This window comes from Numida meleagris, chromosome 2 (genome assembly GCF_002078875.1).
Source record: "Numida meleagris isolate 19003 breed g44 Domestic line chromosome 2, NumMel1.0, whole genome shotgun sequence".
Classification (NCBI taxonomy): domain Eukaryota; kingdom Metazoa; phylum Chordata; class Aves; order Galliformes; family Numididae; genus Numida; species Numida meleagris.
Window position 1 is genome coordinate 63,850,729 of NC_034410.1, and position 13,235 is coordinate 63,863,963.

General features: G+C 39.5%; 1 protein-coding gene across 4 annotated transcripts in view; it reads left to right on the top strand.

Moving 5' to 3' along the window:
• PXDC1 (PX domain containing 1) overlaps positions 1-13,235 on the top strand; it is a 123,071-nt gene that overhangs the window by 28,315 nt on the left and 81,521 nt on the right. For all 4 annotated transcript variants that reach the window (XM_021389206.1, XM_021389207.1, XM_021389208.1 and 1 more), the window contains one exon: positions 2,938-3,035. In XM_021389206.1, the coding sequence (XP_021244881.1) occupies positions 2,938-3,035 (98 nt within the window). The remainder of the gene's footprint in view (positions 1-2,937; positions 3,036-13,235) is intronic.

A 13,235-nucleotide genomic window follows, 5' to 3' on the forward strand; every position in this document is an offset into this window, starting at 1 on the left:
TTGCTTCCTAGATGTGGCCGCAGGTAGTCTCTGCTCCCTGCAAGCCTGACGTTGCAAAAACATCTACCAAGGGATCTTTTTCTGGGTTAGATTTTCTGTCAAATGTTACCAATAATCAGACTGGTTATTAAAACTTTCCCTTTTTGGAATTTGTCTGTTAATTACAGTCTGTACAACCTAATGCTGAATGTGGAATTCAGATGAGTAAGAAAAGCAGTATTGTCCATCTTGTTTTTCTCTGCTATACCTTAAAGAGTTCCTCAGACCAAGACTGATGCAAGATGCTTACTGTATGACAGATTTGAAGAAAAAGTAGTGCACTCTTATTTAGTTCATTAAGCCAGAAGAGATCATCACATCAGCACCTCCCAGACAGGATGCAGACTGCATTTAACTGCATTTTAGATCAGTAGCCATTGCATGGCATTGCCTTCGTCATATTCTCACTTACGCAAAACTAAAGCAGCCTTATTTCAAAGTGTTTGTGTGTGCATCTTGCCTCCTCACTTGTGGATTTTCTGGTGTCTAATGCTGTAGCCCCTTCCTCTATGGGGAACATGAGATCTCTTCTGTCTCTTTTCACAAACCATTCAATAATTTAGTATTTTAGAACCCTTTACCTTTATGTTGAAGTTGCTTAAAGCTGGCCATTGGATTTCAGAATTACATACCAAGAGGCAGTGGGACAGACCTACGTCTGCGTTGAGCACAAAGACGTGTTTTATTTTCATAGGAAACTTGGCAAAGCTGTAGAGTGAGGGAGTTGGCAGTGTGCTAGAGTGTTGAGAATTGACTGATTTCAGAGTGGGATTGGCCCCGAAAGCATAGAAAGTGCCTGTGTCACATCTTCTACCTTGCTTGTTCTCTGCAGCCCATTCCACAGAACTTCTCTGTGCCAACTCATGTCAGACAAGAGGTGGCTTGTGTTTAATGAAAATATTATCTAAAACCGAAAAAGGAATGTGCTGCTTCTATTAATAATCTGTCTCAGTAGTGTGTCGGAGCTAAAATGTTGCTTATTTCTGAATTTGTTGCTATTTTTAGCTTTAATTTCTTACTGTTGATTCTTGCAGTGCATTTATGTTCTAGGTTAGGCAGCCCTTTGAGACCAGCTATTTTTCACCATGAAGGTGTGCATGCGCACCGTAATCGGATCATTCTTTATTTTCTTTTTTGGTAAGCCAGGTATGCTAGGCCCCTATGGAGAAACGTTTTCTCTAGCCTTCCTGCTACAGTCACTCTTTATTCTGTAATTGCAATCAGTGTGGTCAAAAAGCAATTTATAAATTACTTGTCAGTCTACAGTATGTTTTCTGGCTGGCACAGAACTCACAGGAGTGATATCCTGTTTCCTCTCTGCTTTGCACAATAAAAATGTATGATAACCTAAGAATGGCAACGCCAACAGTTTTTTTACACCATGGCTGTGAAGATGCTAGTACAGCATAAGCTGTAAAACAGCCAATGTATCACTGTACAGTTTTTTATAATCTTAAGTTTTCCTTTTACAACTCTTGCATTCATTAGTATTTGTCGAATCATGCTGTTCCTTTGAATTTCTCAAATGCCATACTTGAAGTCAAGCAGTGTGTGCATTCATTAAGATATTTGCCTATCACAACACATTTCCACTTTTCTTACTATGAAGATCAATTTAAATTCATTATTGCCAGCTGTTTCTACAGGGATGTGATTAGTAATCCTTATTAAGTCAACTCATTGCCCTGCGTAGGAAAAATAACAGGGTTATTCATATATGTTAATTTTTCTGGCAAACTTATCATCACAAAAGAACAGCACTTGTTTGACCTAATTTTACTCTTTTAAAACGCCCTCTGAAGTAACATTTTACAAAGTAATAAAATTACAATAAGAAACAAATGTGTTTAAGCTTACCGTTTTTGTCAGACTTTTATCGAGTATGGTTATTCTATTATGCTTCTCTTGTGTAAATAGTTACATCAGTTTTGTTTGTTTGTCCCTCAGTGACTCAAGAGATCGTCATCTCTTTTACTTCTTCACCCTCTTGCTCATGAAGCTGCCACTGTTCGTGCAGACAGTGTTACACTTAGTCCTTGATCTCTGAAGTTGATCAATAGATTTAAGTTTACCATTTCACTTCATGGCTAAACATTAATTATACAGAGTGTACTTTGTATAATTTTTTTTAAAACAATTTAGCCATGTGCTTTGAATGGTTAAGTGCTGGCAGGTCATTTTTTTCTGCACTGCTGCAGAGCACAGTTGAGTTTAGTTTTTTGCAGCTGTGCCTCTAGCTGGGTGATGAGTTGCGTGGGTTGGGGAAGGTACTACTAGTAAAGTAGATGGATTTTAAATCATATTCTATTGCTGTTACAGAACAGCCAGGCTAGAATGAAATGGCAGCGGTTCAAGTGCATGCTAGACAGACCATATGCTCCTTAGAATGGAATGAAGTTGGTGTTGTATATCTGTATTGCTAAGCATAAGGACAACAGACCCAGCTTCCAGAACTGCTGGCAGAAGTCCTACGTAGAAGAAATGTGTTCTCCTTCTACCCTTTAAAAGTTGCTGAGGAGTGAAGCCAATGTCTGTTCCTGCCTGCCTCATGCTAGAACATCATGTCAGTAGGAAAACATGCCTATTGTAAAGGAGTGGACATCACTGTTATACTTTAACTATATACGCAACTAAATTCTAGAATTGTCAGCTAATATCATCACAAAACAGTTGCTTCTGAAATATGGGACTGCAAAGGAGCTATTGTGTAATTGAGTCTCATCCTCTCTGTCCCAAGAATTAAAAGAATTCTATCTAATTTATCAAATTCAATTCAGAGAGTTTTCTGCCTTATTGGAACCCTGCTCCAGAGCTTTGGTTCTATGTGAAGTCATCTAATTTTCACTATTAATTCTAGACCCATTTTGTGGATTTTTGTCTGTTTGCATTTGCTCTTAGAACTGTTCTTCTAGAGAGGATGCTGTCTTCTGCAGAGCTTGTAAGCAGCCAGAAGCAACAGGAAGACTTCTCTGGTGTCTTGCAGACCAACATTTTAGGTAAGGCTTCTTCTATGAGCTATGCTTTATGTCATAGAAATCATAGAATCATAGAATATCCTGAGTTGAAGGGACCCACATGGAAATTCCAGAAAAGCCTAGTCTTAGGAACATGCTTACATTACCTTTAAGCACACTACTCTGGATTGGAGCCATGTTGTTTCTCCCTAGGTACCTTTTCTGTTTCTGAAGGTACCTTTTAGATTATCATGATAATAGTTACAAAAGATAATAATGGGAACAGTCAAAGTAAAATCGGAAGTTGTAGATTTGCTGGAGATCATGTCTGTTTCCACTGCAGTGTGATCCTGGTCAGGATATCTGAAATGTTTAGTATGTAATACAGTGAAAGTGGAAGATTATTTTCTGCTGTCATAAGTGGAACATCAGCCTCCCACTTCCCACCCCTTCTCAAAATGGACTGTAGAAAATGGACTTGGACTGTACTTTCATTTGCACACTCATGAAGGCAAGTACCTCCGTTTGATAGAATCACAGAATGTTGTTGGGAGGGATCTTAAAGGTAATCTAGTTATATGGGCAGGAATGCCTTCTAGTAGATCAGGTTGCCCAAAGTCACATCCAACCTGGCCTTGAGTTCCTCTAGGTGAAGCACTGGAACAAATTGCCGTCATCATTGGGAAGAAATTCTTTTTAATATCTGAACTAAATCTAAACTAAATTCCTCTCTCAATTTTAAGCCATTACCCCGTGTCCTATCACTATACATTCTGATAATTTGTCCTTCTCCAGCTTTCCTATAGGCCCTCTTTAGTTACTAAAAGGCCACTATCAGGTCTCCCCAGAGCCTTCTCTACTTCAGGCTTGACAACCCCAGCTGCTTCAGCTTCTCTTCGTAGAAGAAGTGCTCTAGCTCTCTGGTTTCTTTCTTCTACATTAATATTTCAGCAGTGCAGGGTTCTTTCCTTTTAGAAAAACAGGCTCTACGTCTCTTGGCCAAGGAGGCAAGAGAAAATATAGGGTAGAACATAGTTTCCTGTTCCTATGTCCTGCTTCTAACTGCAAAACTTTTCCCCGATCCTAGTTTATTGGATTAGTAGCAGCTGGAAACAAGTGGTGTCTTTCTTCTGCTGACCAGAGTCTCATCACTGAACAGTCTCTGCTTTTGTGAGACTGTTGCCTGAATAGAAACACAGGGATCAGCCTTAAGATAAGCATTATTACAAGTAAGTATATAACTTTACATATCAGCAAGTGGCAACTAATTTGTCATATTGCTAGAACTATAAAATCTGCTAGAATGTTGCTAGTAGTAGAGGGATAGAGAGGTAGCGTTAGAAGTATGAATATTAGGTCAACTGTGTCTGTTGTGATTTCTTGAGAAAATTCTGTCTGTGTCATCTGTTTCCCAAATTCTTCAAAGGGTAATGTGGTCCTGTGTTGCTGGACATTGGAAGCTTGTTCTGGCAAGTGGAAACCTGCCTCTTTTATTTCACTTGAAGGCTGATATTGAAAATAAAAGAATCTTAACTTTAATTCATCCTTAAAGCTACATTTTAATTTTTTATGGTGTATGTCACTTAAAATCTAACTCTGTTTAACTGTGTTTGATCTTGAATACATGTACCTCAGGTCTTGTCCAAAGTGCCTTAAGGAGATTGAGGTGAGGTAACGTGCACTGACAGAAATTAAGGTGAAAATACATTCCGTGTATGTTGTTTAGGCAAGGAATTCTTCAACGTCTTAACTAAGGCTGATACTTTTTTAACATCTTCTTTCTGTAGACAAATTCTGAGTGAATAGCAAATGCCTTGCTCTCCAATGAAAGATTACTGATGGCTACCTGGGGATACCGTTAACATCCTTGAGATTTCTGAGAAATTTCCAAATCCTTTGTTGTTAGGAGAGGAGCGTGAGATTAGAGATGGAGTTTGGAGTAAAAATGCTGGCTGAAGGTTTTAGTTGTTGACACTTCAGAGCTACGTAAAAGAAAAGGCGGTTGTTCCAGCATGCGAGTGATGAATGCACTAAACCTTACTGGGGTAGATTTGCTGGAAGGTTGTTTTTTTTTCCCAACCTTCTCAAGAAAAAAAAAAACAACAACAAGAAAACAAATCTTTGAATCATCCAAGTTTTAAAGATTGCATTCCCTTCATGAGTGGCTGTACACACATGAGCTGGTGAATCTCCATGGGAGGATAGGTGTATAATCTTGTTCTTTTTACAAATCTGCTGTCTTTTATGTGGCGTTCCATCTAAATCAGAACCTGGATAAAAAACAAATAATGCTTAGAGAGGGCTGGGAAAAGTTGAATATCTTGCCAACACAATCCTGGAGATCTCTGTTGTGACACAGACATGGGTGAGACAGTGACAACCAGTCAAATGCTGAAGCAAATTGCTTTGATTGTAGGAGAAGTGCAGCTCTACACTCTTATCAGCATTACCCTTGGGATCTTTCTCTTCTCTTTTTGGGGTGTAGTGCTGCACTTCCCATACTGGGTAGTGAAATGAAGTGCATGGGTTCCATTTGGCGTTGCCTTCTGACTTGCATGCTCCTGCATTTGATTACAGTGTCATTTAAAAAGCAAAGGGAGATCAAGCCATTAACAAAGTTATCTCATTCTTTTTTCTTTTTGTGAATGCTTTCACACTATTAAGCAGTACATTGGCTCTGCATCAAACTTGCCTGAAATTGTATGTTGTGCTGGCTATCATCCAGGAGGAGACAGAACAATTTAAACACTACTCCATGCAGTGATACCTGAAAAGAAGTGGGAGCTGCTAAGCAAGTCTGGGAAGCGTGAAGGGCATGTGGCTTGGTGCTGACACCAAATTTGGGGACTATTTTCGTCATAGCACTGTGTGTATGTGGCAGAAGTAGCAAGAAGCTCACTGAATTAGAAGAAACTAATACATATTTCAAACTTTGTCACTGCTGTGTCCTCTAAGAGAGTATGAGAAACACAGTGCTGCTAGAAGGAGGCTTGGAACTGTGAGAAATGCCATTGGGTCGCGGTGTTTGACTTGCATTGTGTATATCAGCATGGATTTTTGAGGTCAGGTCAACAGCTGGTATAAATCACGATGGTGAAAAATGTTGGTTCAAGTTTCCCTCATAATCTTTACTTCATTTTTCTAAATCATATTGCAACTGCAAAGCAACTTGTCTCTGTTATCATGAGGCAAAAGTCCTAGATGCTTTGATAATTTGATTAGAAAAAATAATTTAGTGAGGAGGTAACTAGGTCTAGCTGAAAGCTACCCAACCCAATCACCTGAAAAGGAAAGTAGCTTAGAATTCAACATCACTAACACCAAACAACATTGATTTTTAGAGCCAAGTTAGAACCACAGAATTACAGAATATCCCGAGTTGGAAGGTACTCGTAAGGATTAACAAGTCCAACTACAAGACAAGAAGTTGACTTCTCCTCTTGCACTGGTATAAAGGTGGATCACGTCCAAAGAAGTTAGTAGGCTTGGACTGATTCTGCGCTAGTGTAAGTGAAGAGGCTGTGGTCTCTCCACTGGAACATCTTCTACAGAATCTGAAATTCCCTTTTTAACAAGGAGTGATATCAGGTTAGTATGGTAGTTTGTAAATCTCCTTACATTCTGTGAATACAGCTGTGCTGTTTAACATGCATCAGATCTCTCTGGAGAACCACACTGCAGGCAAATCTGTGGCCAAATCTATGTTGTAGGCTTCTGTTGGCACAGCCATATCAGCAAGAAGTATGAAAAAGTGTGATCTCTGGCTAGTGGAACCGGGCCAGGAAAATCTCTTCATGCAAATGCACTTATACCAGTACAGCTATTACATAGTTATAGGTTGACTTCGAGCAGGGTTGGCAAATACTGTGGTTCTGCTGTCGTAAATTACATCCATGTTGGGGATGCACTGCTGGCTGCGTAGGCCTGAATTAGTTACTCCAGCAACAGCTCATGTTAATATAAATCAGATACATGTCTTTTAAGACCTGGCTTCTTTATCATAGCAGTGAATAATTAGCAAGCTTTAGGAAGGGAACTGTGGAAGACAGGTTAAAGGTGCCAAAACCGGCCTGTGTATCATGGCTCTTATGAAGCAGTAATTACAGTCTCCCCTTGCAAGGTACAGTGTGGAAGAAAAATAGATTTTAAAAAGTATATGTTTTGCTTATAAGCCAATAGGATTCTTACTTAGCTATTGTTGTTGCTAGGAGTTACCAATATATGTGATGTATCCTACTGTGGGAAGTAGAGGTATTTTGTTGGGATTTAAAAGCATAACGTAGTGGATATGTTTGAATGATGATGTAAAATAGAAGGAAAATCAATACTACATCTCATCTGGATACAGATGATTGCCTCAAATCCAACTGTGAGTGTTTTTGGAGCCCATCTGTGAAGGCAGTCCCAAAATCACATGTCTCCCTGAGGTCAGCAGGTGCTCCGCATCTCACAAAGCTCTTTTCTCCCTCCCCTTCCTTATATCTGGAACCTTTCCTATGGTCAAGAAAAAATGCTGGTGATCTTTTGCCTGATTAAAAATGAAGTTCCAGAAATTAGTAATAAATAGAGCTAATAAGAATATTAAATAATCAATCTGCTCTCAGAGAAATGAAAAAAACTAATTTTTTCAGCTATTGTTTTTATTTTAGCAGTATGATTTGCAGTAATGCTTACAGCACAGAAATTACTAGAGGATTGTAACTCTTCTGCTCTGTAATTTGTTGTGGTTTTGGACAATCTAGGCACTGTTACCAATGGCAGAATAGGGAAAGTGGGAGAAATTTGTTCTAGTGTGTACACTAGGACTTGCAGTAATCTCTGTTTATATGTGCCTGGAAGGATTCACATCTCTCCCCTTCATTATTGGCCTACGTGCGTCTGGGATTTGTTACATTCCAATCAGCGCAGCATAAATCCTTATTGGTTAGGTTGTAATGATTCTTACTTTTCAGTTAGGGGATGCATTTGACGGCTGGAGCTGTTATCTAGTGGAATTTGAAACAGATTTCTGCAGAAATATGTTTAATAAAGCAACCTTTGCATTTTTAATATCTTTTTGAATAAGATAGTTTTATTAATTCTGCCCCTGCGTATTGACTTCTTAAGGCATCTCCCTGAATACACTGCCAAATTAAGAGATTGCAGAGAAAAGTATCAGAAGAGAGGGAGGAAACTTCTTAAGCGAACAGGCAAGAGAAAGGAGTTTCTGTATGTGTGATTTGAAATGGGGCTGAGAACTAGTGAAGCGAAGTACCACCAGAAAAACTGCAGTCAGCACTGCAGTGGGAGCAATTCTAATTCTGATTCAGAAATGCAGAAACTTTGAGGCTTTGTTGCTCTGCAACACATCTGGGACTCCTAAAGCCTTCTTTCATGACATGAATGCAAAAGGATGGAAAATAAGGCTCACTGGTCAGTTCTTGTGTAGTAAGTAAATGATCATAGAACCTGATCCAGGGATGTGGAGAGCATTCTCCAATATCATCCGGGAAAATCAGACAAGTAAAGCAAACTTTTTCCAGACAAACTCCCGCAGATCACGCACTACACGTCCAAATACTTCATAGGAATGAGCATCAGCTAAGGGTCTGGGTAAACTGTAGCGAGTTTATGAGCTCCTTTCACTCATCCAAAACTGTCATTTCTGCTATGTTTAGAAACAGTCTTTTCTAGAATTTCCATCGTGCATCTCTTAAGGAGATAACCTTTTGGGGGATAATTTCTGGTTTTACCCTTTAAGCTTTCTATTTTCTGCTAGTGTCTCTTGTGAGAGCCAAGGGACAGTATTTCCAAAACAGTTTGGTGTGGAGCATCCACTACAGTTTGGCGTCTGTTGCATCACTGATCAGATTGGCATCACTGAACCGTTTTGCAGTCTTATCGCTGGAGTTGAACAGGCAGACCTCTAGAGAAAGAAGAAGTTCTTCATGCTTTAAAAATACAAATTTTGGCTATGTTAGATGGGCTTTGTAGAAAATGTTTCAACTTCACATACTTATTGTGGAAGAGGCTTTAGCATTTGAAAACTCTAGACTTTGACCTGAATGTTACCATTGGAGTAATGTGGTTTCATTATACTTTTAGTAAGCCCTGGAGAAATAAATGTAATTTTGATAGTATTATGTGATTTGGCCCACATCACAATTATGGCTCTAGCTCACAGTTTACTCATAAGCAACTGAAAATGTCTAAACATACGAGGTTCAGTTTGCATCCTTCCTGGCATGAAAAGCCAATCAACCAGGTCCTTGTCCCCCAGAGGCCACTGATTTGAAGGGAGTGAGCCTGGGAACTTAACTCTCCAAAAGAGAAGGGCTTTTGGTATTCGAGTGCATTTTCTTAATTCAAATAGCTATGCAAGTAGCAGATCTCTTTCTTTACTGCTGATACCTCTAAAATCTGATTTCCAGATGGCAACCTGGTAAGTATTCTTGTTGCCAAACTTAACTCTCTCTGTTGTTATTAATGGCTTCACTCTGAAAATGTACAGTATGGGGCAGGAGTAAGTTGCTACTTAGAACAGGAAAGGGAGTTTTATGTGAAAATGAGAAATTTTATAGTGTAAAGCAAAAGAAAACAAAGGATTTAAAACTAGTGGCTAGAAGTGCTTCTTAAAAGAACTGCTGTTCTGACATGATGAAATACACCTGACCTGCTCTCCTGGAAATTGAAAGTAACTCTAAAGAAGGTTGAGGTGGGACATTCCAGTTTACTGGCTTCCAAAGTACAAAATCTGTCAGGATGTTTGAGCTATTCTTGCAGCATTTGGAAATGCATATATTTTTAAGAAGTATAATGTAGTCTTGTACTGCTTTGGTTGGAAGAACTCTGTCATTCTCATTAGCCTTAGAAATAGATGATGCAAGCTGGAGACAGACACAATACAGCCAGCTCTCTGAAAGGTCCTGATATCTCATTTATAACCCTCAGTAGCCTTGTTATGATTGTTCTTCTGTGTTTCTCAGAGGAGGACTGCTGTCATAACTCACCTAAGCTGCCACAGTAATTTGAGAGTACTCAATGTGGCTGTGGAGGCTGAGTGGAAGTATCTTGGAAGTTCTTGCTAGCTTTTGTAAATTTTGTAAATTATGTAGGGAAGATAATGTTCTACGAAGGCAAAACAGTGCAGGAGAAGACTTTGCAGCATAGGGCAACAGCTGTTTGGTCTTAACTGTCTCTGGTTTTCCTGACTCACTTCTCATTAACCAGAATTCACTGACATTTCACTGCCTCTTCCCCTGGACTTAAAAAGAAATTTTCAGTAGCATGCCACAGCCAGCTTACCTCTTGACCTGAAATGCCCTATCAATTATCACCCCGGAACAGCAGCGTTTAAAGTACTTTTGGTTCAAGCTGAGGTTTTCTGAACTAAAGCTTTTGGGAGTGAGAAACAGTTGCCTCTGTAGATGGCAAAGCCTGGAGGGACCCAAAGGTTAGGAGCTGTTGCAACTTAACTCCTATACTCTATCAGTTCAGTTTCCTTGCTAGTGTTGAGGTGATAACTGGAGTTGCAAGGAGATGCAACAAAGATAGTTTTGTGTATTTGGGATTTTGTTTCTAGTCAGGTTTTTTTGGTTATTTGTGCTGAAACTGAAACAGTCTGTCTGGATATGCAACAATTTCAAAGTAAACTGTGAGAAGCTGCCGAAAGAGAGACACGTATAGATGGACCATCAGTGGTAGAATGGTGAAGGTGGCTCTTCTGCCAGACCATTTACCACTTTAAAAGGATCTGTGTCCCTTCTGCGCTACACATATCACCCTAGGGACCCCATTGCAGGTAATGTTTTCCAAAAAGAAAGTTAATTGACAACTTGTGGTTGAAACTGAAGCATAAAGTATTAAATCCCGAACTCTGAAGTGACAAGCATCTCAAAAATATGTGAGCCTTCTACTTCTCTTTAGAGCTCTTCCTGCCTTGCAGAAATACACCCAATACTTCATGCGGCAGAGCAGAATGCCGGAACTGTGCAAAAAGATTAAATTTTTCAAGACCATTAGCACTGTGCAGTGTATGTTAAATTACATTTTCTCTGGGTTTAAGGTAAATTTTCTGCAGTATTTTTGTTCTTCGCTATTGCTTATTTAAAAATACGCAGTTTTCCATTTGAAAACTAAGAATGCCAGAAGTATTATTAGGTGAAATATGGGAAAAGAGCATTCTGTTCTGGGCCAGTTTGTTTTGGCATCTGGGATGATGCAAGTCCTTAGCTGGTTGCTGAGCATCAATTCGCGTTCTTCAGATAGTCTGTTCCACCATTTCCTTCTCTTACTTGTACTTGTCCCACTTGTTCTTGGTACATCAACCTTTTTTCCTTCTTTTTCCTTGGAAGTTCCGCAGGTTTTCAAGAAGAAAGAAAAAATGTTTTTCATCTCTAGAAAAGAAAAAACAAACACATTTGCAGCTTTTTTATATTGTTTATGACCTCAGCAAGAGGCTATGGAAATGTGTTTGACAGAAAGCAAGGCACTGAGCATTCTCAAGTGCCACCCATATTTTTAGCTTCTGATTGTCACTGGATTTGCAGCACATTGGTATAAACCTGGAATTAAGCATAGGCTTGAATTTTTACTGAAATGCTGTCTATAGATAATTGATATGTCTTCTGGTGCTGGGAAGAAATAAGTTATCAGATGATTAAATTAACAGTCTCTTAAAAATCTATTTCTTGCGCATGTACTGTTATTGGTCATAGAATAAATCAAGTTGTCTCTGCGCTTCATTAGCTTTGCCCGTGCACGCGTACATAAATAGTATGGCAATGCCTGTTGAATAGATGGTTTCTCAGTACCCCATTGTGTTTGCACATGCATGCATAAGAGTGGTGCATTTTAATATATAAAGGCCCTTGTTATGTGGGCTGTGATGATGCTTCTGGAAGAAAGCTAGGTTCTTGGCGCATTCTGTCTTGTGCTGCCAAAGACCCTGTCTCACTGTTTATCTGCTTTGGGCAAAGGTGTTTTGCTTTTCAGCCCCAGTACTCTTGTTTCACATGACTGGATTTCTGTATTAAAAACAACCTGCCCTCCTTCCCAGAGTTTGTTTCTTTAAAAAAAATCACTAGAAAGAGAGAAAGGTTGCAAAATTCTTAAATGTCTGTAAATACTTCAACGCATTTTGCCTGTACAAGTTTAATTCTGCTCCTTTTGGGTTATGAGATATAACTCAGTCTTTTTGAAGTTATAGGTCATTTTAGTTCTACAGAAAGAATTGTGAAGGCTGGACAAAATGGTGTAGAACTGTGCAGCAAAAAGTGCTAATGGGAAAGACTGTAGCTATCACCTCAAGCATCACAACCAGAACCACAGCGGTATTACGTTGTCTTACAGTGTTCCTGCATTTTCAGACACCATCTTTTATGTGGAGGGAACAAGACAAGGTTCCTATGGATTAAACAGCATATGATTGAATGGTTAAGTAGTTTGTCATAGTGCATAATACACTGAAGGTATGATTGAAAATCCTGTTGGGACTCTTAATGTGGATTTCTGTGAAGGAGATCAGACAGGTGGTACTTAATTACTCAGTAATTTAAAACCATGTAACGTACACATGTTTGCATGTATATATACAGTGTTGTGGAAAAGATATGTGGTGGAGATAACCAGCTGTGTAAGATGATGCTGAAAAAAAGGCATACAGCTTGCCTTGAAGTGAATGTGCTTTGGCTGTGAACTAAATGGTATTTTCCTCCCATTCTAGTATTGAAACGGCTGTGGAGAAGTGGCGATCTTGTTTGTGTGCCAGTGCGAGCTAGTGTCAGAGGAGAATTAGATCAGTGCTGCCTCATTCAGGCAAGAATTTATTAAAATTCTATTTAAAATACTAATCATGACAGAGGGAAGCATTTGGCAGAACTGCTCAACCTGAGGGTCTCTTCCTTGACATCCTTGCAGACTGGCAGTGCCACTCTCTCATGGCATCCCTCAGTATCTCCCTTCCCCATGGCAAGTGCCTGTTTCACCTCCAAGGACTGGTTATGCTAACTCCGCCATAGCAGCATGTGTTGATGCCTTCTGAAGTCCATGGGCATCTGCTTACATAAGCAAATGATTATCAGAGCAAACCCTCACCTCAGGTAATTGCAGCATTTCCTGTAGCCACTGGGGAAGCATTAACTTCTGCTCTTGCAGTTTTTGGGTACTATCTACCCAGCCAGGCTGTCAGAAGGCCCAGCTCCATAACCCAGTCAGTAGTGTTTGGAGATATAGTATGGTTAAACGCTTCTCCACCCTCAGCTC